Genomic DNA, 22305 nt, shown 5'->3' with positions numbered 1-22305 from the left:
CTGTGGGATGGGATACTGGCGTTGAGCAGGGTAAGGGTGATTAGGTTTTAATGGGATGATAAGGGGTGTGTGATCGGCTGCCAGGGAGGAAGTAGAGGTGTCCCATACTTGTGGATTAAGGTGGGGAGATACAGGGAAAGATGTGAAGGAGGCTTTGAACTAGGGAAAAGGGTGGCAATGAGGTGTGGCTGTAGCCTCGGAATAGTCAGGGAAGCAGATAATTTAGTTAAAATGTCTCGACCTAATAAGGGAGATGGGCAGATGAGGATAACCAAAAGGGAGTGCATAAAAGAATATTGTCTAAGTTGGCATCAGAGTTGGGGAGTTTTTTTGTTTTGTTTTGTTTTGTTTTGTTTTTGGAGACAAGGTCTCCCCCTTTCGCCCAGGCTGGAGTGCAATGGCACAATCTCGACTCACTGCAACCGCTGCCTCCCAGGTTCAAATGATTCTCCTGCCTCAGCCTCCCAAGTAGCTGGGATTACAGGCGCTCGCCACCACACCCTGCTAATTTTTGTATTTTTAGTAGAGATGGGGTTTCACCATGTTGGCCAGGCTGGTCTCGAGCTCCTGACCACGTGATCCGCCCACCTCAGCCTCCCAAAGTGCTGAGATTACAGGCGTGAGCCACCGCGCCCAGCCCAAGTTAGGGAGTTTTAAAAGGTTTAGAAGCCTGGCTGTCAATACCCACAACAGTTATGGAGGCAAGGGAAACAGGCCCTTGAAAAGAAGGTAATGTGGAATGGATAGCCTCCATATTGATTAAGAAAGGAATGGACTTACTCTCCACTGTAAGAGTTACCCAAAGCATCTGTGATGGTGCAGGAGGCTTCTGAGGTGATCAGGCAGATTAGTCTTCAGCCACTAAAGCCGAGAAGATCTAGGAAGGAGTCAGTCAGAAAGCCTTGGGCCAGAGTTCCAGGGACTCTGGGAGTGGCTGCTGGGCGAGTTGGACAGTCTGATTTCCAGTGGGGTCCCGCACAGATGGGACATGGCTTAGGAGGAATTCTGGGCTGCCGACTGGGCCAGATTTCCAGCACTTGAAGTAAGATCCTGGGGGAAGCAGTCATGGAGGAACGCCTGGCCACTGCGGTTCGGGCGTTTGGAAGTTCTTGTGTCCTGGAGATGTGGCTGAGGTTTGTCTCACAGTGGAGGCAAGGAATTACAATTCAGAAATACGTTGCTACTTGGCTGCCTCTACTGTATTATTGTACACCTTGAAGGCAAGGTGTTGTGGGGTTTGGGGGCTGGAATCTAATTTTTGGAGCTTTTTCTAATGTCTGGAGCGGATTGGATAATAAAATGCATATTGAGAGTAAGATGGCCTTCTGGCCCCTCTGGGTCTAGGGCGGTAAAGCTAAGGGTTGTTGCCAAACGGGCCATGAACTGGGTTTTTTTATATTTGATGAAAAAGAGTCTAAACGCTAACTGATTTGGGAGAGGTCGGATAAAGAAAGCGGAGCATTAACCTTGGCTACGTCTTCAGCTCCAGCCGCCTCTTTAAGAGGAAATTGTTGGGCAGGTGGAGGAGGCCTAGTCTCCCCACACAAAACTGTAAGCCGGACCATGTGTGAGGAGGGGAGGTGATAAAAGGATTATAGGGTGGGGGAGCAGAGGCTGAGGAAGAATTGGGACCTGGCTCGGCCTGGCGAGGAGCAGCCTGGGGAGGAGGGGAGAGGTCAGATGGGTCTGTAGAAAAGGAGGATTCAAAGGACTCAGAGGTTGGGGTGGAGACTAAATAGACAGTAGAGAAAGAAGAAAGATTTGGGACAAGTCGCATTGGGAGCAGAGACTAGGGAGGGACCAATGTGTAAAAGAATGCCTGGACATCAAGTACCTCAGACCCATTTGCCCATTTTTTCAACAAAAATCATCCAGGTCTTGTAAAATCGAGAAATCAAAAGTGCCGTTTTCTGGCTATTTAGAGCCATTATCGAGTTTGTATTGGGGCCAAGCGGTGTCGCAGAAAAAAATAAGACGCTTAGGTTTTAGGTCAGGCAAGAGTTGAAGAGGTTTTAAGTTTTTGAGAACACAGGCCAAGGGAGAAGAAGGGGTAATGGAGGGTGGAAGGTTACCCATAGTGAAGAAGGCAAGCCCAGAGAAAAGAGAGGGTAGAGACTCGGAGAGGGGGGGTGTGTGAGCAGCCAAAGCAGGAGTCCCTGCAATGGACTTGCCACCAAGGGAATGTGGGTGAATGATGACCAAGGCAGGCGTCCCCGCAGTGATCAGACACCAATGGAGTGTGGGTGAATAATCAGGCAGGCGTCCCCACAGTGGATGTCTGTCTTCCCGAGTCTGTGACCAGCGCCAGAGTTTTGGGTCCATGGATAAAATGTGTTTCCTTTGTCTCTACTAGAGAGGAAAAAGAACTGGAATTGGAAGAACAGGGAGACTGAAGGGTAGCAAGAGAGGCTGGAGAAGAGAGTGAAAAGACCGCTTACCCGATTTGAAATTGGTGAGATGTTCCTTGGGCTGGTTGGTCTGAGGACCGGAGGTCATAGGTGGATCTCCTCATGGAGTGAGGGTGAGGACGGGGAACTGGTCTCCCGAAGGACGGGTCCTCCTGTCCCGGGTTTCAGCACCAAATGTCACGTGCATCCGTGTGAAGAGACCACCAAACGGGCCTTGTGTGAGCAACAAGACTGTTTATTTCACCTGGGTGCAGGCGGGCTGAGTCCGAAAAGAGAGTCAGCAAAGGGAGATAGGGGTGGGGTTGTTTTATAGGATTTGGGTAGGTGGTGGAAAATTACAGTCCAAGGGGGTTGTTCTCCGGCAGGCAGGGGCGGGGGGAGCGGGGGTTGGTCACAAGGTGCTCAGTGGGGAGGTTTCTGAGCCAGGAGAAGGAATTTCCCAAGGTAATGTCATTAGTTAAGGCAGGAACCAGCCATTTTCACTTCTTTTGTGATTCTTCAGTTGCTTCAGGCCATCTGGATGTATACGTGCAGGCTTGGGCTCAGAGGCCCGACAAGTAAGGATGACCTGGAAAGGCCCTTCCCATTTTGGTTTAAGGCTGGTTGGGTTAAGGGTTTTGTTTTTTGTTTTTTGTTTTGAGACAGAGTCCCCCTCTGTCGCCAGGCTGGAGCGCAGTGGCACAATCTCAACTCACTGCAACCTTCGCCTCCTGGGTTCAAGTGATTCTCCTGTCTCAGCCTCCCGAATAGCTGGGACTACAGGTGCGCAGCACCATGCCCAGCTTATTTTTGTATTTTCAGTAGAGAAGGGGTTTCACCATGTTGGCCAGGATGGTCTCGATCTTTTGACCTTGTGATTCACTAGGCTGGGGTGGGATTACAGGCATGAGCCACTGTGCCTGGCCGGGTTAAGGGTTTTTAGAAAAACATGTTCTCCTGGTAGGAGGGTCTGGTCAGTGAGGCCTTTATGTGGTGTTGGGAGGGCCTGGTCGGCCTCTTTGCAGAGGAGATGGCAGATGAGGGAGAGTGTTGGGAGGTGTTCTCCTAATCGAGAATCAGAAGGAGGCCTGTTTTGTAAGAGGAAAGGGCGTCCATATGTTAATTCAAATGGGCTGAGCAAGGAGGGTGCCTTTGGGCTGGCTCTGATGTGGGCTAGAGCTATGGGTAGGAGGGAAGTCCAGGGCCTCTGGACTTCTAGAGTGAGTTTGGTCAACTGTGTTTTAAGGATTCCATTTGCCCTTTCCACTTTTCCTGATGATTGGGGTCAATATGGGTTATGGAGGCGCCACTGGACACCGAGGGACTGGGAGAGCTGTTGAGTGATTTGGGAAATGAAGCCAGGGCCATTGTCTCGTTGAATGGAGCGAGGGAGACCAACCTAGGGATGACTTCTCATATAGGGATCTGGGAGACTACTGCGGCTTTTTCTGAAGAGGTAGGAAATGCCTCCACCCACCCAGAGAAGGTGTCTATAAGAGTGAGAAGGAATCTTGTTGTTTTGACAGGAGGCATCTGAGTGAAGTCTATTTGCCAGTCTTGCCCTGGGATGGGAGTGTTCCTCTTAGCTGGTGTGTAGGAATAGATGGGGAATGGGGGGCTCCTTGAGAGGAGGTGACAGAGCATATATGACAGTTTGAAGTTATGCTTTTTAGTGAGGTAAATAGGTAAGGGGAGTAGAAATATGGGTGGAGGAGGAGATAGAGGGGACGTGCACCAATATGGAAGGATTGGTAGAGAGATGTCAGGATCTTGTCGGTTTGTCCCTGGGGAAGGTCTGGCATCTGGTCCTTATCTATCCAGTCTCCCTGGAGGAAGGCTCCTTGTTGGAGTAATGAGGCTGTTTCAGGGCGGAAGTCTTGAGGTTGGACTGCACGGGGAATGAGGAGGAGGGAGGCAGAAGCGGAAGAAAGGGAGGCTTCTTTTGCTGCCTCATCGGGCTTTCTGTTGCCTCTTGAGATTTTATCTGTTCCTGTTTGATGTCCCCGACAGTGTATAACTCCTGCCTCAGTTGGGAGATGTACGGCCTGAAGGAGTTGGTAAATAAGGGGGCCGTTAGTGATAGGGGTCCCTTTGGCAGTAAGGAATCCCCTCTCTTGCCAGATGGCGGCACGGGAATGAAGAATGTGATATGCTTATTTGGAGTCTGTGTAAATGTTGACTCGTTTGCTTTTGGAAAGGGTTAGGGCTCTGGTGAGAGCTATGAGTCTGCTTTTTGAGAGGAGGTTCCTGGAGGTAGGGGCTTAGCTTCAATTACTCGGTCAAGGGAAACAACTGCATACCCAGCAATTTTGGAGGAGCCGGTGGGCCCGGAGGAGGAGCCATCTATAAATAGTTGGTCATCGGGGTTGGTGAGAGGCTTGGAGGAAATGTTAGGAAAGTGTGGCTGCAGGTGATCTAGGATGTCAGTGCAAGAATGAGTAGGAGGAGAAGATACAGGGAGGAAGGATGCTGGGTTAAGGGGAGAACTTTTGGCAAGACTGAATTTGGGATTTTTGATAAAGAGGGCATGGAGTAATCGAATCCGGGAAGGAGGAAGGGAGCCTAATGCTCAGGAGGAGAGGAGATCCTGTAGATTATGAGGACTGTAGACGGTGGTATTTTGACTGAATGTTAGTTTCCTGCTTTCTAGAGCTAAAGCAGCCGCTGCTGCTAGCGCTCTAAGACAGGTTGACCATCCTCTGGCTGTGTTGTCTAATTGTTTAGAGAGGTAGGCTACAGGGGCAAAGGAAGGAGGGTCTCCCTTCTGTTGCCCTAAGACACCGAGGGCTGTTCCTCGGCTCTCGGCAGTATAGAGAGTGAAAGGTTGGGAGACACCAGGTAGGGACAGAGCTGGAGCAGTGACAAGAGCAGTTTGAAGTTTGCAGAAGCTGGGGAGTATGTTATGCGAGGGATTTAGAGGCTCATTGAGAGGGCCTTTGGCTGCTTCATAGAGCGGGTGAGCTAGGAGGGCAAAGTTGGGAATCCATATTCTTAAAAAGCTTGCTAGTTCTAGGAAGGAAAGGACTTTGCTTTTGGAGGAGGGTGCGGGCAGATTATCTATTAGTGCTGCTCAGGCGGGGGTCATAGCCTGGGCCCCAGGGGAAAGTTGAACTCGTAGGTAAGTTACTATGGAGGTGGAAAGTAGAGCTTTGAACAGGGAGACTCTATACCCTTTGGTGGAGAGAAAGTTTAAGAGAGTGACTGTGTGGGTTTGAGAGTCTTCTAGAGAGGGCTGCAAAGGAGAAGCTTGTCCACGTATTGAAGGAGACGGCTTAGGGGAAAGGTTTAAGGAGGTGAGATCTCGAGCTGAAGCTTGTCCGAAGAAATGAGGGCTATCTCTGAAGCCTTGAGGGAGGACAGTCTAGGTGAGTTGTTGTGACTGGAGAGTGTCAGGGTCGGTCCAGGTGAAAGCAAAGAGGTTTTGGGAATCAGGGTGCAGGGGAATAGTAAAAAAGGCATCTTTTAGGTCAATAGCAGTGGTAGTGGGTGGTGTTGGAGGGAATGAGAGGGAGAAGTACATAGGGGTTAGGAACTATGGGGTGAATAGGAAGGACAGCCTGATTGATGGCTCTCTGGAGGCCTTGGGGGAGTGGGTATGAGCCGTCTGATTTTTTAACCAGAAGGGTGGGGGTGTTACATGAAGAATGTGTTGGCCTAAGAAGACCGCGTGAACAGAGCTTGTTTATAATGGGCTGTAAGCCTTTTTGGTGGGTTAGGGAGATGGGGTATTGGGGGATGTTGTGAAATTTAGAGAGGTCTTTTAACTGGATTTTGATGGGGTCATGGTGAGCAGCTAGAGAACGGGTGGTGGTGTCCCATCCTATTGGGTTTATGAGAGAGGTGGGAAGTGGGTACTGGGGAGAGAGGTCAGGGGCTGGACTAGTAGAGAGGAGTAAGAGGGACTCTGGTTGAGGGAGGCAGAAAAAGGTGATAGAAGCTTTGAATTTGGCCAAAATTTGAATTTGAATTTGAATTCTAAATTGAATTTGGTTTTGAATTTGGCCTAGGAGGGGGCAGAGCAACGAGGCATGGTAAGGAAAGAGTGTGAGAAAACAGTATCAAACAGAGAGCAAATAAGGGGTCTGATGGCGCATGGATGCAGGATGCCATCGTCCCCCATGACTGAGACCTGAGAGGGATGAGTGGGTCCTGAAAATTCAGGCAAAGCCGAGTAGGTGGCCCTGCTATCAATTAAAAAAGAGATCAGCTTACCTGCTACTTGCAGAGTTACCCTGGGCTCTGATGCAGTGATGGCAGATGGGGCCGGGGGCCCTGGCCCGTAGCTGCAGGAATGCAAGCGATTCTTCACATTTTGTCATGTTAAAGGGGTGGTGGCTCTGAGGAGCAGGCTTGTCTGTCCGTTTGCTGAGAGGACAGTCAGACTTCCAGTGGTCTGTCTGCTGGCTGACTGGGCAAGGGCTCTTTGGCACTCGAGGGTTAGGACATGCCCGTGCCCAATGGCCTTCTTTGCTGCCCTTAAAACAAGGCCTGGAGGGTTGCTGCTATCGGGTCTTTTGTGCCCTTGGGTAATATGGCTGAGTTGACGTATAGCTGCTGCTAGAAGCTGGTATAGCTGCTGCTAGAAGCTGGTATTTAGCACGATTTCTTTGGGCTTTATCTAGTTTATTTTGCTCATCCCTGTTATTAAAGACTTTGAGAGCCAGGTTAAGGAGGTCTCGTTGTGGGGTCTGAGGGGCATCTTCAGCCTTTTTAAGTTTGCGCCAGATGTCGGGGGCAGTTTGGGAAATAAAATGGGTGTTAAGAACAATAGTTAACTACTTCTCAGGAGGCGGGATCTTCGCGGGTATATTTTTGGAGTCTCTGTAAGGCAAGAAAGGAATTGGGCAGGGTTTTCGTTGGCCTTTTGGGAGCTTCCTTTGAGTTTTTCGAAATTTACAGCCTTATGGCCAGTTTTGTTAAGGCCTGCAATGAGGCAAGTAATCATATGATTACAGGAGGCCTGGCCGGATTCTGTGGGTTGGTAATTCCAGGTAGGCTCTTCTCGGGAAACGGCAGCGCCCCCTACTGGCCTAGTAGAATCTTGCCGATGGAGGTCATCGGCACGGGCCTGGGCTGCAAGCCACACACTTTCCTTTTCTTCCGGAAGGAGGGTAGAAGACAAAATAATATAGAGATCATGCCAAGTAAGTTCATAAGACTGGGTGAGATATTTAAATTCTTTGATATAAGTGTTGGGATCGGAGAAGGACCGGAGACGTTTCTCAGTTTGGGAGAGATCGGAGAGGGAAAAGGGGATGTGGACGCAGACGATCCCTTCGGCCCCTGACACTTCCCAGAGAAGCAGCAAGGGAGCAGGCTGCTGGGCGTGGTGGGCTCGAGAACGAGTACGCGGTGGCGATGGGGAGGACTCAGAGTTGGAGGCGGGGTGGTTGGAGAGAGGGAGAGAGAGGTAGAGCCGGAGCGGAGGCGTACGGTGGGGGGTCATGCTGTTCTGGTGGAGGATTAGGATGTTGTCGAGGAGGGGAGACATCAGCGGGATCAAAGAAGGGAGAAGTCGTCGGCTGGGGCTATTGAGATGAGGGGAGCAGGAGGCCAGTCGGGTTTGGAGCAGGCGAGGAGAATTTGGAAGGTACAGCAGGACTGGCGGAGGGAGGGACAACTACGGACAGTAAAGAAAGCCTGAACGTAAGGAATCTCAGACCACTTCCCACAGCGCTGGCAAAAGTTGTCTAAGTCCCTGAGCATGTTGGAATTGAAAGCGCCATTTTCAGGCCATTGGGAGCCATGGTCTAATTTGTATTGAGGCCACGCGGCGTTACAGTAAAAGATAAGCCTTTTAGGGCAGATTTCTGAACAGAGGCCAAGAGTACTGAGATTGTGTAGGAGGCACCCAAGGGGGGTGGTTTTAGGAGGAATAGACTGAGAGGCTCCCATAGTGAATGGGAGTGAAGGGAGAGGGGTAGAGGAAGAAGAGACTGCCGGTGACATCCCCTTTCCTGTGGAACTTGTCCGGAATAGAGGAGGTAACCGCCGTGTTAGGCGTCCCTGAAATGGAGGAACCAGAGGCCCGGAGGGTGGAGGAAGCCCTTGGCCCAGCCAAGGTCTTTCGGAAATGGAGAGATGGATGGTAGAGAGTTCCAGGGAATGGCAACAGTCTCTTTTTACTCACCCTGGCAGAGGCTTTGGTGGTGGATGAAGTCACCAGCAATGGGAGAGTCTAGGAGATTCTCTGGGTCTTTGGCAGGTTCAGGGAAGGGAAGATTGGCCAGGAGAGGGGTGATAGGGGAGGGAGGCAGAGAGAGAGAAAGAGAGAGAGAGATTGATAGCGAGTGAGTCCTGGCCAGAGTCTATCCCCCTTTCCAGGTTTTGGCACCAGAAAGTAAGGTCAGCCAAGAGAAAGGAAAAATTGACCCAAAGTCAGGCAAGCAAGTTTTTATTAACCTGCTGCTGCCCCCTTAACAGTCAGAGGAAGTAGCCCCAAGCTTACAGAATGAGGGGTTTATATTGGGGAGGGGAGTTTGAGGGAATTCTTCAGTATGAATATCCCAGGATTGTTTGCTGGTTAATTTTGCCACATATCACCTTGTGATGTTTATGGTAGCGACTAGATGAAGAGCAGGAACTTACAGGAGGGTGTAGGTAAAGTTTGTTTATGCTTCCCACAACCTCCCCCTATGCGGTCCAGATGGTCTGTAATTGGGGTTTGCTTATCGCAGCAAGGTCTGATGAGTGAAGTCTGCTGGCTCCGAAGTGGCACCTAGATAAGAGCTTAGAAATATAAAGAGGCTTGGGGGAAGGGTAGACGGCATGGAGAAGGGTTGCAGAGCATTAGGGGGAGGGGTGGGCAGCACCAAGAGGCTTTTTTGGGGTAGTTTGTCCCTAACACTGACCACAGTGCCCCTTGTGCCCTTCCAGTCTGCAGCCCCTCTTCCCTGGAGTAAATGAACTGGACCAAATCTCAAAAATCCACGATGTCATCGGCACACCTGCTCAGAAGACCCTCACCAAGTTCAAACAGTAAGTGTTGTGCTCTGAGAGTGGACGTGGACTCACTCCCCTGCCAGGACCTGTGGCAGGGCAAGCCCCTCCCTGTGCCTCCCTCAAACCCCTCACTCTCAGGGCTCCAAGTTCACTTGAGGGCCAGTGAGTGGCTGCTCAGACAGAGCCCATCACTTTAAGGGGTCTCAAAGGTGAGCTCTTCCTTGAGCATCACAGAAAGATTTGTCACAGGCTTTCTGAGGGCCAGGGAGTCAGGTTCTGTTGCCTGAGTAATTTAAACAGGACTTAGAAGCCTTTGGGTGGAAATGTTCCCCAAGCACAGACCATAGGTGGTGAGGGCTTTCTGCAGCCCTCCATGGCCCTGCTGGCGGGACCGACACCTGGAAGAGGTGTTCCCAGACTCTCAGGGGTCATTCTGATGAAGCTGAGGCTGGGGAGTCGGGACTCCCCAGGGAGGGCCTGTGGGCTGAAGGGGCGAGTAGCACCTAGCAGCCCCCAGATCCCAGGGAGGGAGAAGGTGGCAACAATTTTGGACTCTTCTTTTTTTGTTAAAGTTTATTTCATTCTTCTCATACGGGAAGGTAATATTAATCTTTTATAGGAAAGGTAGTTTTCTTACATTTATAGCATAACAGATCCCCCCCTTTACCATAGACTATTTTAATAGATTTTTTTTAAGAGCAGTTTTAGGTTTCCATAGAGCCCTGTGCCCACGGGCACACAGCCTCCCCGGTGGTCAGCACCCCCTCGAGTGGTGTGTTAGTTATGGTCGATGAATCACGGGTATCTCATTACTGCACAGAGCCCATCATTTACATCAGGGGTCCCTCTTGGTGCTGCACGTTCTGTGGGCTGGGACAGGTGTAGACTCTGCACCATGCAGGGCCCTTAGTCGTGACAGTGGACCGCCGGTGCACTCAGTGACAGCGTGACCGTTTATTATCATTGGGCTTTTAATACAGGTCGAGAGCTATGAATTTTGATTTTCCTTTTAAAAGGGGATCAGGAATACCTCTACTGACAACCAATTTGTCCCCACAATGCCTCTCCCTCCTGCACGCAATGGTGGCCTATGATCCCGATGAGAGAATCGCCGCCCACCAGGCCCTGCAGCACCCCTACTTCCAAGAACAGAGGTAGGCGCTCTCATGGGTTCTGTGGGGCGGATGCAGGACCTGGCAAATGAGACCCATGGGCACACAGTGGGGCAAGGGACTGCCCTCTGGAGGGTCCCTGGTTCTTGGGAATCACGCTCTCCATCCTGAAGAGTGGTCAGGGCCTCTTGGGGCCCCCACCGTGCTGTGTTCTGACGTATCCTCCCCAAAATGAGGCTGTTAGCAGCTCCATGGCAGGAGAAAGAGGGGCTGGCTGCCCACTTTGTGGTTGATGCAGAGGCTACAGGTAGTAAGCCTTCTAGAAGAGCCTGGTGTGTAGCCCTTGTAAATGGTGTGAACAGGACGCATTCTGAGATGTTAGAGCACTTTGGATGTCACCTGGCACTGGAAGTACCTGCTGAATGTGAATCTAAGACTTGTCTGCCCTGAGGTCATCTAATTCCGTACCTCTGGACACTCCTGTATGCGTAACTGTGGAGGTGACAGTTTGATCCCAAACCGTGAGTCCCTGGGTAGGCAGTGCCTCTGGTTCATGGAGCCAGCTCTGTTCCTGGCCCAGAGACTGCCAGGCTGAGACAGAAAAGAAAAAAGAAAAAAGCCCCGTGATCACAGCTTATGCAGAAAAGAAGAGCTAGTGGCAACTCACACAGTAGACAAATTGGAGGCAAAGAAGCCAACAGGCCGTGTGCTCTGCGGGCTCTCAGTGGAGCTGCTCCGTTCTCTTCTCCTTCCCCGTAGGAAAACAGAGAAGCGGGCTCTGGGCAGCCACAGAAAAGCTTGCTTTCCGGAGCACCCTGTGGCACCGGAACCACTCAGTACCAGCTGCCAGATTTCAAAGGAGGGCAGAAAGCAGGTACTAAGCGAAATCGGAGCTGGAGACCACCCAGCTCAGCGGGGACTGGATGCCCTCAGGTGGCCTGTGTCTCTGAGGAGGACGCCACCTGTGGAGGCTGTGGCAGACCATGTTGTCAGTCGAGGCCTGAACAGCATGCGAATTGATGGCTGCATATGTTGGGATGTCAGGGACCCCAGTTCTATTTGCTCAAGCCCTTTCTGCCCCAGTAGCTAAGAATTAATGACGAATATCCCATGTGAGCAGGCCCAGAGAGGGGACCCTTGCATGAACTTTTGTGTCTGTCCTGATGACCACATGCAGGTGCTAGGTTCTATGCCAAAGCACTGTGGAGACATCGTCCCTCAGAACGGCCCTGGAGGGAGGCGCCGAGAAGATGCAATGCTGGTCCGAGTCACCCACCCAGCTGGTGACAGGCCTCAAGTCCTAGGCCCGAGTCACCGACCCAGCCGATGACAGGTCTCAAGTCCTAGGCAGGCCACGCTGTCTCTGGCCCCAGATGAGCACTTCGTCCCATCAGCGGAGGTTGTGCACATTTCGGGTTGAGAAATGCCAGCTTTGCTCTCAGTGCCTTCACCTTCCCACCTACCATGTGGCATCCTAGCCCGGTGCAGCCCTGTGGCACCTGCTGGCAGGATTGTACCAGTCTCCCAGTTCTGGGCTGGCACCCCAACAGTGTGACAGTGTGCCCTTCCATCATTCATCTGTTCGGTTGTCCCTACGTCACTCACTCCTCCCAGCCTTTACTGAGTGCTCCCTGCCCGCTTGGGAGCTGGGAACCCAGAGCTGCAGTCAGACTGCTCTCCAGAAAGCCAGGCTCCTGTGTCCCGTTGGCCCCCGATTTGACAGCTCCACTTGAATGTCCAAAAGACAAATGTGCTGAAACCCCTTCTCCTGATCTTTCCCCCAAATGTGCTTTTTCCCTGTAGCTTCCCATGGCCTTCCCTCCGGGGCAGGCAACTCCGCCGACTGCCCAGGCCCCCCGTGGACCCTTCCTTCATCTCACAGGGGCTTCGCCTTCTTGCCTCCTACATCCTCCTCACCTTGCCTAAGTCACCACAGATGGCCTCCTCACTATTGTCCCTGCTCTGCCTCTGCTCCCTCCTGGACAGAGGGTCTGCTTCAAACCGTTGATGTCACTCCAGGCCGCATTCACCCAAGTCCCCATCCTCAGTCACATCCGAGGTCGGCATGCTTTTCTCTAAGGGCCCGACAGGAAATATTTTAGGCCCCGTGGCCGTGGGGTGCTGGTTACACTCCCCGCTTTGCTGCAGTGTGAAAGCAGCTGGAGGCAACACAGGAACCACATCGGGGGCTGCGTTCCAGTAGAACTGGGGACACTAGAATTTGAATTTCACATCATTTTCATATGCCATGAAACTTTTTTTTTTCAATTATTAAAAAATATAAAAACTGGGTGGGTGTGGTGGCTCACACCTATAAACTCAGTGCTTAGGGAGGCCAAAGTAGGGTCACTTAGGCCAGGAGTTTGAGACCAGCTTGGGCAACGTAGGCAAGACTACTCCCCCACCACCCCATCTGTTTTAAAAATCAGCTGGGTGTGGTGGTGCGTGCCTTTAGTCCCAGCTGCTTGGGAGGCTGAGGCAGGAGGATCGCCTGAGCCTAGGAAGCTGAGGCTTCAGTGAGCCAAGATTGCACCACTGCACTCCAGTCTGGGCTACAGAGCAACACCCTGTCTCAAAAAACAAACAAACAAAAAACAAAGAAACCCAAATGTAAAACCATCCTTAGCTTACAAGCCCCCCAAAAGCAGGCAGCAGGCAGGTCAGAGTGTGAGGCCTTGGAGCTAGAGTAGGAGGCCGGAGGCTTGGGCACCACTGCCCGCCAGCCCTTTGCCACCCACATTCCTCAGCTCGCAGTCTGCGTGCTTCAGGTTCCCCCTGAAGGTTTGGCCTCCGCCGTGGGACTCTCGTGAGCAGCCACTCCCTTGGGGTGTCTGGGACCTGGTGAATGTGTCCCAGTCACATCTCATGGTCAAGAAATTGTATTAGCCAAAAGCAGTACAAAAGAGCCTCTTTCATTTTTCCTAATTTCCATAAAGGGGAAAGCATTTTATGTCCAACTGGCCTCTGTTCTGTTTCAAGAAACAGTCCCTAAAGCAAGAGGAGGACCATCCCAAGAGACAAGGACCGGCCTACGTCATGGAACTGCCCAAACTAAAGCTTTCGGGAGTGGCCAAACTGTCGTCTTACTCCAGCCCCACGCTGCAGTCCGCGCTTGAATCTGGGACAAATGGAAGAGCGCCGGTGCTGAGACCCTTGAAGTGCATCCCTGCGACCAAGAAGGTAGCACGGAGCCAGCTTCTCCGGCGGCTCTGCTCTCCCGCCCTGCCCAGGCCGCCACTGAATTTCGTGTCTGTAATTTTTCTTTGACAGACAGATCCGCGGAAGGACCTTAAGCCTGCCCCGCAACAGTGCCGCCTGCCCACCATAGTGCGGAAAGGCGGAAGATACTGAGCATACTGAGCAGCACTGTCGTCTCGACTTCCGGAGGCAACACCAGGCCCGATCGGGCCAGGCCTGGGCGATCTGCCGCTGAGACGCCACGGAGGGCTGGGGACGCACCTGCGTCCGTTTCGCGCTGGCTGGGGCTCTGGGTGCTGCCCTGCGCCCCGCCGCACCCGCGGCCCGCGCAGCTGCCCAGGATGTTCTGGGCTAATATATTTGTAAAACCACATTCTAGGGTTTTCTTTCATTTTCGTTAAGAATTTGGGGCAGGGAATATTTTGTAACTTTGTATATGAATCAAAACAAGCAGGCATTTCTGTGATCAGTTGGGCGTGGTTGGAAGGTGGGCTCTGCGTGTCCCCTCCCAGCTCTTTTCTGGCGCTGCTGGTCAGTCGTGGAGCGCACCACCTCTTACCAGTGACGCTACTGGACACCCCGACTTTTATTAAAGAATAAGCTGTCGTTACAGTATTGCATTTTAATATTCTCCGAGTCCAACATGTGTCCTTACCAGCCATTCCTTTATTTTAGCTTTTGTGGGCACATGAGGGGAATTGATTTTGTTGGGAAGGCTTTGATGTGGCTTAATTTTTTTTTTTTTTTTGAGGCGGAGTTTCACTGGTTCCCCAGATTGGAGTGCAGTGGTGCGATCTTGGCTCACTGCAACCTCCACCTCCCGGGTTCAAGGGATTCTCCTGCCTCAGCCTCCAGAGTAGCTGGGATTACATGCATGCGCCACCACGCCCGGCTGATTTTTTGTATTTTTACTAGAGATGGGGTTTCTCCATGTTGGTCAGGCTGGTCTCAAACTCCTGACTTCAGGTGATCCTCCTGCCTCGGCCTCCCAAAGTGCTGGGATTACAGGCATGAGCCACTGCGCCCGGCCTGGTGTGGCTTAACTTTCATTTGAAGAACCACTCAGGAAGGAGCATACACAGGCATGTCCTTGGAGCCCTGTATGCTCCTCAGTGACCAGCCTGGCAAGGTGGTACGGGGCACAGGGCCAGCCTGCAGGGTCTCTTCTGAGCACAGGCTTCAAGGTGACCACGTTGTCATTTTAGCTCCTGGTGCCCACCTGTCTCTGGGGAGTATGGAGCCCTGCCCCAGGCCTGCCAGTGGGTGCTTTGAGCTATTTGCCGAGTGCCAACAATAAGTTGGGTACCTTGTGTCCTAGAAAAAGAAACCTGCTTCCCCGTGGGGATGGGATGGGAACATTGCAAAGAAACTGGCACTGGCCGGGCTGCTGGGCACAAGAAAAGTCCTAGTAAGTCCTCGTTTATCTTGGAAAGTAACTTAGTAATTGGGTCCTCCTTTTTTTTGTCATCTTCCCAAACTTATGAGATATTTTTGAAAAAAGCTAAATTTCCCGGGCTAGTGTTTAGGCCTCCTTGTTCCTGTGTTGAGACAAATCTGTGACACCCTTCCTTCATGTGCTCTCCAGTGGCTCTGGCCCCAGCCCCAGGCCATCTGACACGACAGTGGACTCTGGGCCATACGGAGGGAGGGCAGGCTGGAGGAGGAGGAAAGGGCTGGGAGCGTGGGGCAGCGAGTCCATAGGTACAGGTGCCCGGTCTGTGCCACATGGGGGTCAAAGGAGCCCAAGAAGAAAGGCAGATTACAGCCCGGAAGTGAGGCTTGCCATAATGTTCAGAGCAGGCCTCTCCCTGGGCTCCTTTTAAACCCATTTGAGACCCTGGTGCAGCCTTCAGGGCTGCCCTTGCTGTAGGGGAGGTGTCTGAGCAGGGGGGTGGCACCGTTCTGCCTCCACAGAGGGCCTGGGAGTCCCAGGGGAGTCGGACACCAGGGCCATGGGCAGAGCCCAGCAGCAGGGAGTGCTGGGGGACAGAAGGCTGGGGAGGTAGGGGTGGGGGTGGGGCGCACAGGTCACAAGAGAGGGACCTGTGGGTAGGGGAGTGGTGGCTAGGAGGGGCGCGCCCTGTCCCCGGGCCTGGCTTCAGTGTCGGGCATGTAAACGGATTGTTTGTGTACTTGGGAAACGTGTTCTTCCCTTTACATCTAAAAATATGAAGGGAAAGTCTTGACAGTTCTTCTGCAGGCCTTTTTGAGAAAGCAAGTGTGGTCTGCAGATGCTGGTGCCCCGGACATCAACTGCCCTGACTTCTGTCACCCTCCTCATGGTGGGGGCAGCACGGCTGGGGGCTCTCTGAAGGCAAGAAAGTCCCTAAAGCAAGAGGAGGACCATCCCAAGGCCCGCCGCTTGAGGCCCTCCTGGTTTTGTTGGACTTGGACATAAACGCTCTGAAGCAATGTAGAGCCCCCGGCACGCCAGGGCCCAGGGCAGCTGGGCCTCCAGGATGGAGGTGAGCAGGGGACCAGAGCCCAGCTCCACAGGCCCCCTCCATGGAGGAGTGACGGGGGTCTGTGGCGCACAGCAGGGTTCCCACATTGGCTTCCCAAGTCCAAGGGTGGAGATTCCGAGGGTGATGATTTCCTGCAGATCTGGAGAAAAGGGAAATCCTGCCGGCCACCCTTGGACTTCCTGCCCTGCACTTGGCCCTCGCACCCGCCTGCTCTCGGCAGCAGGCGCCAGGATCCCCAGGCTGCCTTAGCTGTGTGTGGTTCCCTGTGTCTGTCTGGGCCCTGTGATGGGGGCCAGGGCTGAGGGCAGAGGGGCCAGGCTGGCTCAGCCCATAGGAGGCCACCTCACCCTGCTGCCGCCTCTGCCGCCCCAACTGGAAAGCTGGCCGGATTATTTCCATTCTTCTGTGCAATGCAACTGAAGCGCTTGAATTATCCCCACAGAACCCAGAACGGAAGCAAGGATGAAGCCTCAGCCATCCTCCTCCCCATTCAAACACGTTCATCCCGCAATCCTCTGCTAAGCACCTGCGTGCTGCCCCGCTGCACTGTCGCCCTTCTTGTGCGAGCCTACCCTCGTCCACCCACCTCACCCTTCTGACCTTAAAGAAGACACTAGGCAGAAGCACAGGGGAGCCACTCTCCACACTGGTGGGGCGGGCCTTGCGGGGAGAAGCAGTAAGTAGCCATCTCCGTCAGCCATCTCCGTCTGGCACTCAGATGTGCATGCCTTCGTGTGACAGGCAGCAGCAGTGTGACCGTGACCTCCCCTCTCCTGCTCTGCTGCCCCCACACCTGCGGTGCAGCCAGCCTGCCATGAGGCGGCTAGAGTCCAGCTAGACCCACCCCTGGCATGGCCGACCTCTTCCTGGCTTTCTCTGGGCCTAATCCCGTGAGGAGCGTGCATTCTTCAACGCCAGAAGTATAAGGAAGTTCAAGGCAAGTGAGAAAAACCCAAATCGTCCCAGGGAAGCTCGTCTTTCCAGGGCGTCTCAGTGAGGGCATGACCAGCCTTGATGCTGCCTCACTGCCATCTGCCCAGGGCCTGCTGAATGCTTGAGTCCATGGTGACAGTGGTGGGGACAGTTACGAGGCAGTTAGAGTTTGGAAGTCATCTTGGCCGACTTGGCTACAGAGCAGTCTTAGGAACAGCGCCATAAAAATAAAGATTTATTCCTGGCACAGATGCATCTAGAGTAAACTGGGGCATATCTGACAGCGTTGGTACTGTGATGGCCAAATGCAAAGTGCACTCCAGAACCAGCGAAGGGTGACAGACTGGGCTGAGGCAGAGCTAGGACTAACCATCTCGAGTGATACCATCTTGGGGCCAGCAAAAGTTTTGGACACAGCTGGGTCATCTGACCAAACTGCTCAAGTCTACGTAATTATTGTCCTGGTATTAAATTTCCACCTGCCACTTTCCACAAACAGGAAACAGAATAAGGAGATGACCAGGAAGATTGCCAGATTAAGAATTCTAGACTTGGCCAGGTGCGGTGGCTCATACCTATAATCCTAGCATCTTGGGAGGCTGAGGCAGGAGGATCGCTTGAGCCCAGGAGTTTGAGACCAGCCTAGGCAACATAAGGAGACCCCATCTCTACAAAATACCAAAAAATTACTCAGGTGTGGTGGCACACATGCGTGATCCCAGCTACTCGGGAGGCTGAGGTGGGAGGATCACTTGAACCCAGGAGTTGGGGCTGCAATGAGCTATGATCGCACCACTTCATTCCAGCCTGGATGATAGGTGAGATTCTGTCTTAAACAGAAAATAATTTTAGACTTATTTTCAAAAGTAGTTCCTTCTGACTTGCAAATACACCCGCGGTTCACTGTAGCTGTTTTGGACCCTCCTGGGTTTGGCTTCCTGTGTAACTGACAGCACCTAGCAATCAGTACTTTAAGATGACAGAAATACCAAAGTACCTAAAATGTGCTAATATTTTAATACAGAGGTCACTCTGCATGTGTCTAATTTATCCATTCTGATTCTTTCATTTAGAACAGCAAGTCTTAGTGTCTTGTATTTCTCTTTCTAGAAGACTCACACCATAGTTCATGGCCCCGTGATCCAGAGGCCCTGCTGGGGCCTCTGAGTGGGGCAGGCTGAGAACTCAAGCCATAACTAATCTCTCCCCTGAAGAAAACTAAACTGAGGGCTCAGATGATGTGAAGTTTTCTGTGGCTGCATTCATACAAATGGTGAAAATGTAGCATACCTCCCCTCAAAAGCCCGAAATTAAAGACATGCCCCCAGTTTAATGTGATCAATTACAGAAATAGGTTTCAGACACTTCATGGTTTAAAGTCTCACAAAAATAAAGCTTTCAAAGGATCCAGTTGTATATGATTTTTTTAAAAAATAAACATTCTTCTGCTTGGTAGCTGCACATTCTGTTGCAATTCTAGTAACTCGTTGAGCAGGTGTGGGATGCCCTAGGCTCATAGATGCTCATGAGCTGGTTCAACCAAGTAAGAAAAATCTCAGGTAAGGCCGGGCAGGGTGGCTCACACCTGTAATCCCCGCACTTTGGGAGGCCGAGGCGGGCGGATCATGAGGTCAGTAGATCGAGACTATCCTGGATAATACGGTGAAACCCCGTCTCTACTGAAAATACAAAAAATTAGCTGGGCATGATGGCAGGCGCCCATAGTCCCAGATACTCAGGAGGCTGAGGCAGGAGAATGTCATGAACCTGGGAGGCAGAGCTTGCAGTGAGTTGAGATCACGCCACTGCACTCCAGCCTGGGTGACAGTAAGACTCTGTCTCTTTAAGAAAAAAAAAAAAAAATCAGGTAAACAGTTTGATTAGCTAGTTCATGTTCCACGTTCATACTCACTGTAGAAACTGTTATGTGTGGTCACAGGCTTTCAACGACAAAAGAAGGACTCGAAGCTGTAAGGAAACATGATCCTGAGACCCTGTGCACCCGTGCAGCTGCCCACAGTGGCCACAGACAGGTGAGGCTGCGAGGCGGCCACGGAGCCCACGCCCTCCTGAGCCGTGTTCTTGAACATCCCGTCGCAAGTGTGACTGACGGGGCTTCTAGTAACATGGGGTGAAAAAGACAAAACAATTCCATACCAACCAGTTCAACCAAAATGTACAGGAGAGACTAAGCCAATTTAACAGAAGATAAACAAGCGGTATATTCAAGATAGTTTTAATATTAATTTTTTTGTGAATTAGAAATATCACTCTTAAATGATGAAAATTACTAGTGAAGTAACTATTTTCCCCAATTGCAGAATTACATTATTTATACATATAATACAGAGTTGATTGCATTGGAAAATAACAGTATTAAACATCGACATCTTCACACCGCACCTCAGAGGGCCGTGAGTCCTTTGTACCCATCTGCAAAGTAACTCCACCAGCATTCAACTATTTTTAAGTGCAAACAATTTTTTTAGATCTGTGATTGCAGCATCTGCCTTCCTGAATTACATTAAGTCAGAAAGTAACAATTTTCTGTATGAGTGCATTCAAGGTTGTCTTCTGACCACCTAAGGTATAGAAAAATCAGTGCAAAAACAGGAAAGCACTATTTATAACAGTTGAATTTCAGGGGATTTCTTGTCCAAGAAACATTCTATTTTACACTATGTATATATGTATATATTATATATGTGAGATTTTAATTACATTGAATTTTAGAGTAAAAAGTAAGAAAACTCTATTTCTTATTTTTTACTGCAGCCCCAAAAGACCGATTTAAAATGGAAACAATTTCTTTGGGTGAGCAGTGGGAGCACGATGCTGCAGAGTGAGCCGGTCGCTGTCCACACGGCCCTCGTCGACGTCCACGGCCTGAGGTCTGCCGGCTGGCACGGCTCAGGCGCAGCTGGGGCTCCTCCTCGTCACTCCCTCAAGTCCAAGTCCCGGGAGGCTGTGCGCGCAGCAGTGGGGTCGCTACACTACAGTTCCACCTGGAGAACTGGCCTGGCTTGGGGATGACAATGAGCCCTGCAAACAAAGCAGTCTACATTAATCCAGCAAAACACCGGACGGGCGACAGCCACCATGCTTGCCCTCTGCCAGCAGCTCCATGTGGTCAAAACTGGTGCTGTTGGTGTGGAAGCCAGTGTGGGAGCAAACCCTCCACTTCATCTATTTAATTCCTATCCATATCACTGCGTTCAATTCCTAGAGAATTGGAACCCTGCTGGGTGCAATATTGTGGTCTCAACACTGTCCAAGAGAAGGGCAGGCAGGGCTGGCCTTGCCCCTGGGGGAGACAGTGGTTTCTCGGCACCTGAGGACAGGTTCTTCGGAGTTTCACTGACCCAAAGGTACAGGTGCCTCGTGGGAGGTGTTCAGCGCCTTCAGCCAGGGTTGAGCCCAGGGCCCCACAGTTCTGGACCGCACACCCAGTCCCTTGGAGCCAGGGGTTGCCTTCAAGGATAGAGTTCAGGGACACCTTTGAAAGGGCATTCTCTGCTGGGGGGGGTTCTTGCTTTGTTGGGTGGTGCGACCATGGCACCCTCTGGCTGCAGCTGTCCACATGTGTAGGCCCCACAGGTAGAGACAGGAGGGCCCAGGCTGAGGTGGGGGGAGCCCCAGAACAAAGGAGTCTTGCCGTGAGGCTGCGGCTGGGTGTGGAGAACGGATGTGGGGGCCAATCCACCAGGGCCAGCTGGAAGAATGGGGGGGTGCTTCTGGCTCTTCAGGGCAACTCCTGCTGAGAGGCTCACTGGGGAGGGGGTATCTCACCCAGATTTAGCAAGACAGGCGTGAGCTTAGGTAAACCTAAGAGGGTTTAACTTCCCACACAACAAAGAGTACTTCCATTTCTTTGCATTTACTATTGGGCATCAGTTAAATTACATCAAGGCATGGCGTTCGTTTATGAAGAAGAACATTAAGATGGCGACAGTGCAGCCCCAAAGGTGCACATTTTCAGCTCTGGGAATGCAACTCAGCCTAAGCTGTCATGGAAGAAGGCTTCGGCTGATGAGTACTGTTTACAAATGACAAGCCTTTAACTCAAGCAAACATTGCTACCTTCTCACACATTGGACTTGTGTGGACACACGAGGGTGACAATCTGAAACTGCCCTTCAGCCTCGCCCACACGCTGCTGCAGGAAGCCGGGAAGCAGGCTGTCCCGCTGGTCATTTCATCCAGTTTCTTCCCTTCACCCGAAATCTGTTCACCTAGACAAGCTCAGGAGCAAACGGAACGTGGCAGCTGCCCTGCTCAGAGGCTACAGGAGCGCTTTTCCTCTGGGACCCCTGAAAAGGGACAGAACCCTGTTTGTACTTGTGGAGGACCCCGCAAATGCCCCATACTTCTGGCTCAAACCCATCAAGGCTGTGGAGGTCAGCTGGGCAGCGGGTGGCTGACCGCACTTCTGCCATGGACAGTCTGGAGGAAGGAAGCCTCTTAACACAGGACGCTCTGCCTTCATCACCGCGCGCACCCTAAGAAAGTGCTTTCCACAAGCTATGTGGTGTCCAGGAGGTGACAATCTCCTAAACCAAGAGGCACCTCCCTTCCCCCCAGCCACAGAAAAGTCATCTACTCCTGGCAAGGGAGAAAGTGGTGGTGATCCAGCCTGGGGACAGACGGAGAGGGGCCACCTCATCTGGCAGCCACAGAGTCTCCCTCCCCTTTCACAGAGCGCCAGGTGGAGGCAAGTGCTGCTCCAGGTATGAGGCAGCCCTACCCACAGGAAGGTGGTGTCCTGTGAACCAATCCTGTGTTAAGTTTAGCTTCCCAGGAGCACATTTCACGACTTAAAAACAAGTGACAGCCAGCCCTGTGGGAGGCTAAGGTGGGGGGTTCACTTAAGCCCAGGAATTTGAGACCAGCCTGGCTAACATGGTGTATTTTTTGTATTCTACTAAAATGGTGTAGTCTACTAACATGGTGTAATTTTTGTATTCTACTAAAAATACAAAAATTAGCCGGGTGTGGTGGTGCACGCCTATCATCCCAGCTACTCAGGAGGCTGAGGCAGGAGATGGCTTGAGCCCAGGAGATGCAGGTTGCAATGAGCTACGATCCACTGCACTCCAGCCTGGAGCACAGAGCAAGACTCGTCTCAAAAAATGAAAATAAAAACAAGTGACATTAATTTTAATATTTTCTCTTTTTTGGGGGAGTCTCGCTCTGTCGCCCAGGCTAGAGTGCAATGGCACGATCTTGGCTCGCTGCAAGCCCCACCTCCTGGGTTTACGCCATTCTCCT

At 51.8% G+C, this 22305-nt stretch overlaps 2 protein-coding genes across 17 annotated transcripts in view; one reads left to right on the top strand and one right to left on the bottom strand.

Annotated features, from left to right (window-relative positions):
• MOK (MOK protein kinase) overlaps positions 1-14265 on the top strand; it is a 55991-nt gene extending 41726 nt beyond the window's left edge. The window contains exons 1-6 of one of the 3 annotated variants that reach the window (XM_025392966.1): positions 7418-7531; positions 9264-9365; positions 10310-10483; positions 11201-11315; positions 13421-13621; positions 13712-14265. In XM_025392966.1, the coding sequence (XP_025248751.1) occupies positions 10320-10483; positions 11201-11315; positions 13421-13621; positions 13712-13792 (561 nt within the window). In that variant the 5' untranslated portion in view covers positions 7418-7531; positions 9264-9365; positions 10310-10319 and the 3' untranslated portion in view covers positions 13793-14265. Of the gene's footprint in view, positions 1-7417; positions 7532-9263; positions 9366-10309; positions 10484-11200; positions 11316-13420 lie in introns of those variants that run through there. The other 2 variants (XM_025392965.1, XR_003120589.1) reach the window with 2 other exon arrangements.
• Positions 14266-19257: 4992 nt separating this feature from the next.
• Positions 19258-22305, bottom strand: part of WDR20 (WD repeat domain 20) — an 89514-nt gene continuing 86466 nt past the window's right edge. For 13 of the 14 annotated variants that reach the window (XM_025390953.1, XM_025390941.1, XM_025390943.1 and 10 more), the window contains one exon: positions 19258-20079. In XM_025390953.1, the coding sequence (XP_025246738.1) occupies positions 20026-20079 (54 nt within the window). In that variant the 3' untranslated portion in view covers positions 19258-20025. Of the gene's footprint in view, positions 20080-21221; positions 21348-22305 lie in introns of those variants that run through there. The other variant, XM_025390965.1, reaches the window with a different exon arrangement.

Source organism: Theropithecus gelada, chromosome 7b (assembly GCF_003255815.1).
Source record: "Theropithecus gelada isolate Dixy chromosome 7b, Tgel_1.0, whole genome shotgun sequence".
Taxonomy (NCBI): domain Eukaryota; kingdom Metazoa; phylum Chordata; class Mammalia; order Primates; family Cercopithecidae; genus Theropithecus; species Theropithecus gelada.
The sequence above is the reverse complement of the archived record's forward strand: the minus strand, read 5'-3'. Positions and strand labels throughout refer to the sequence as shown.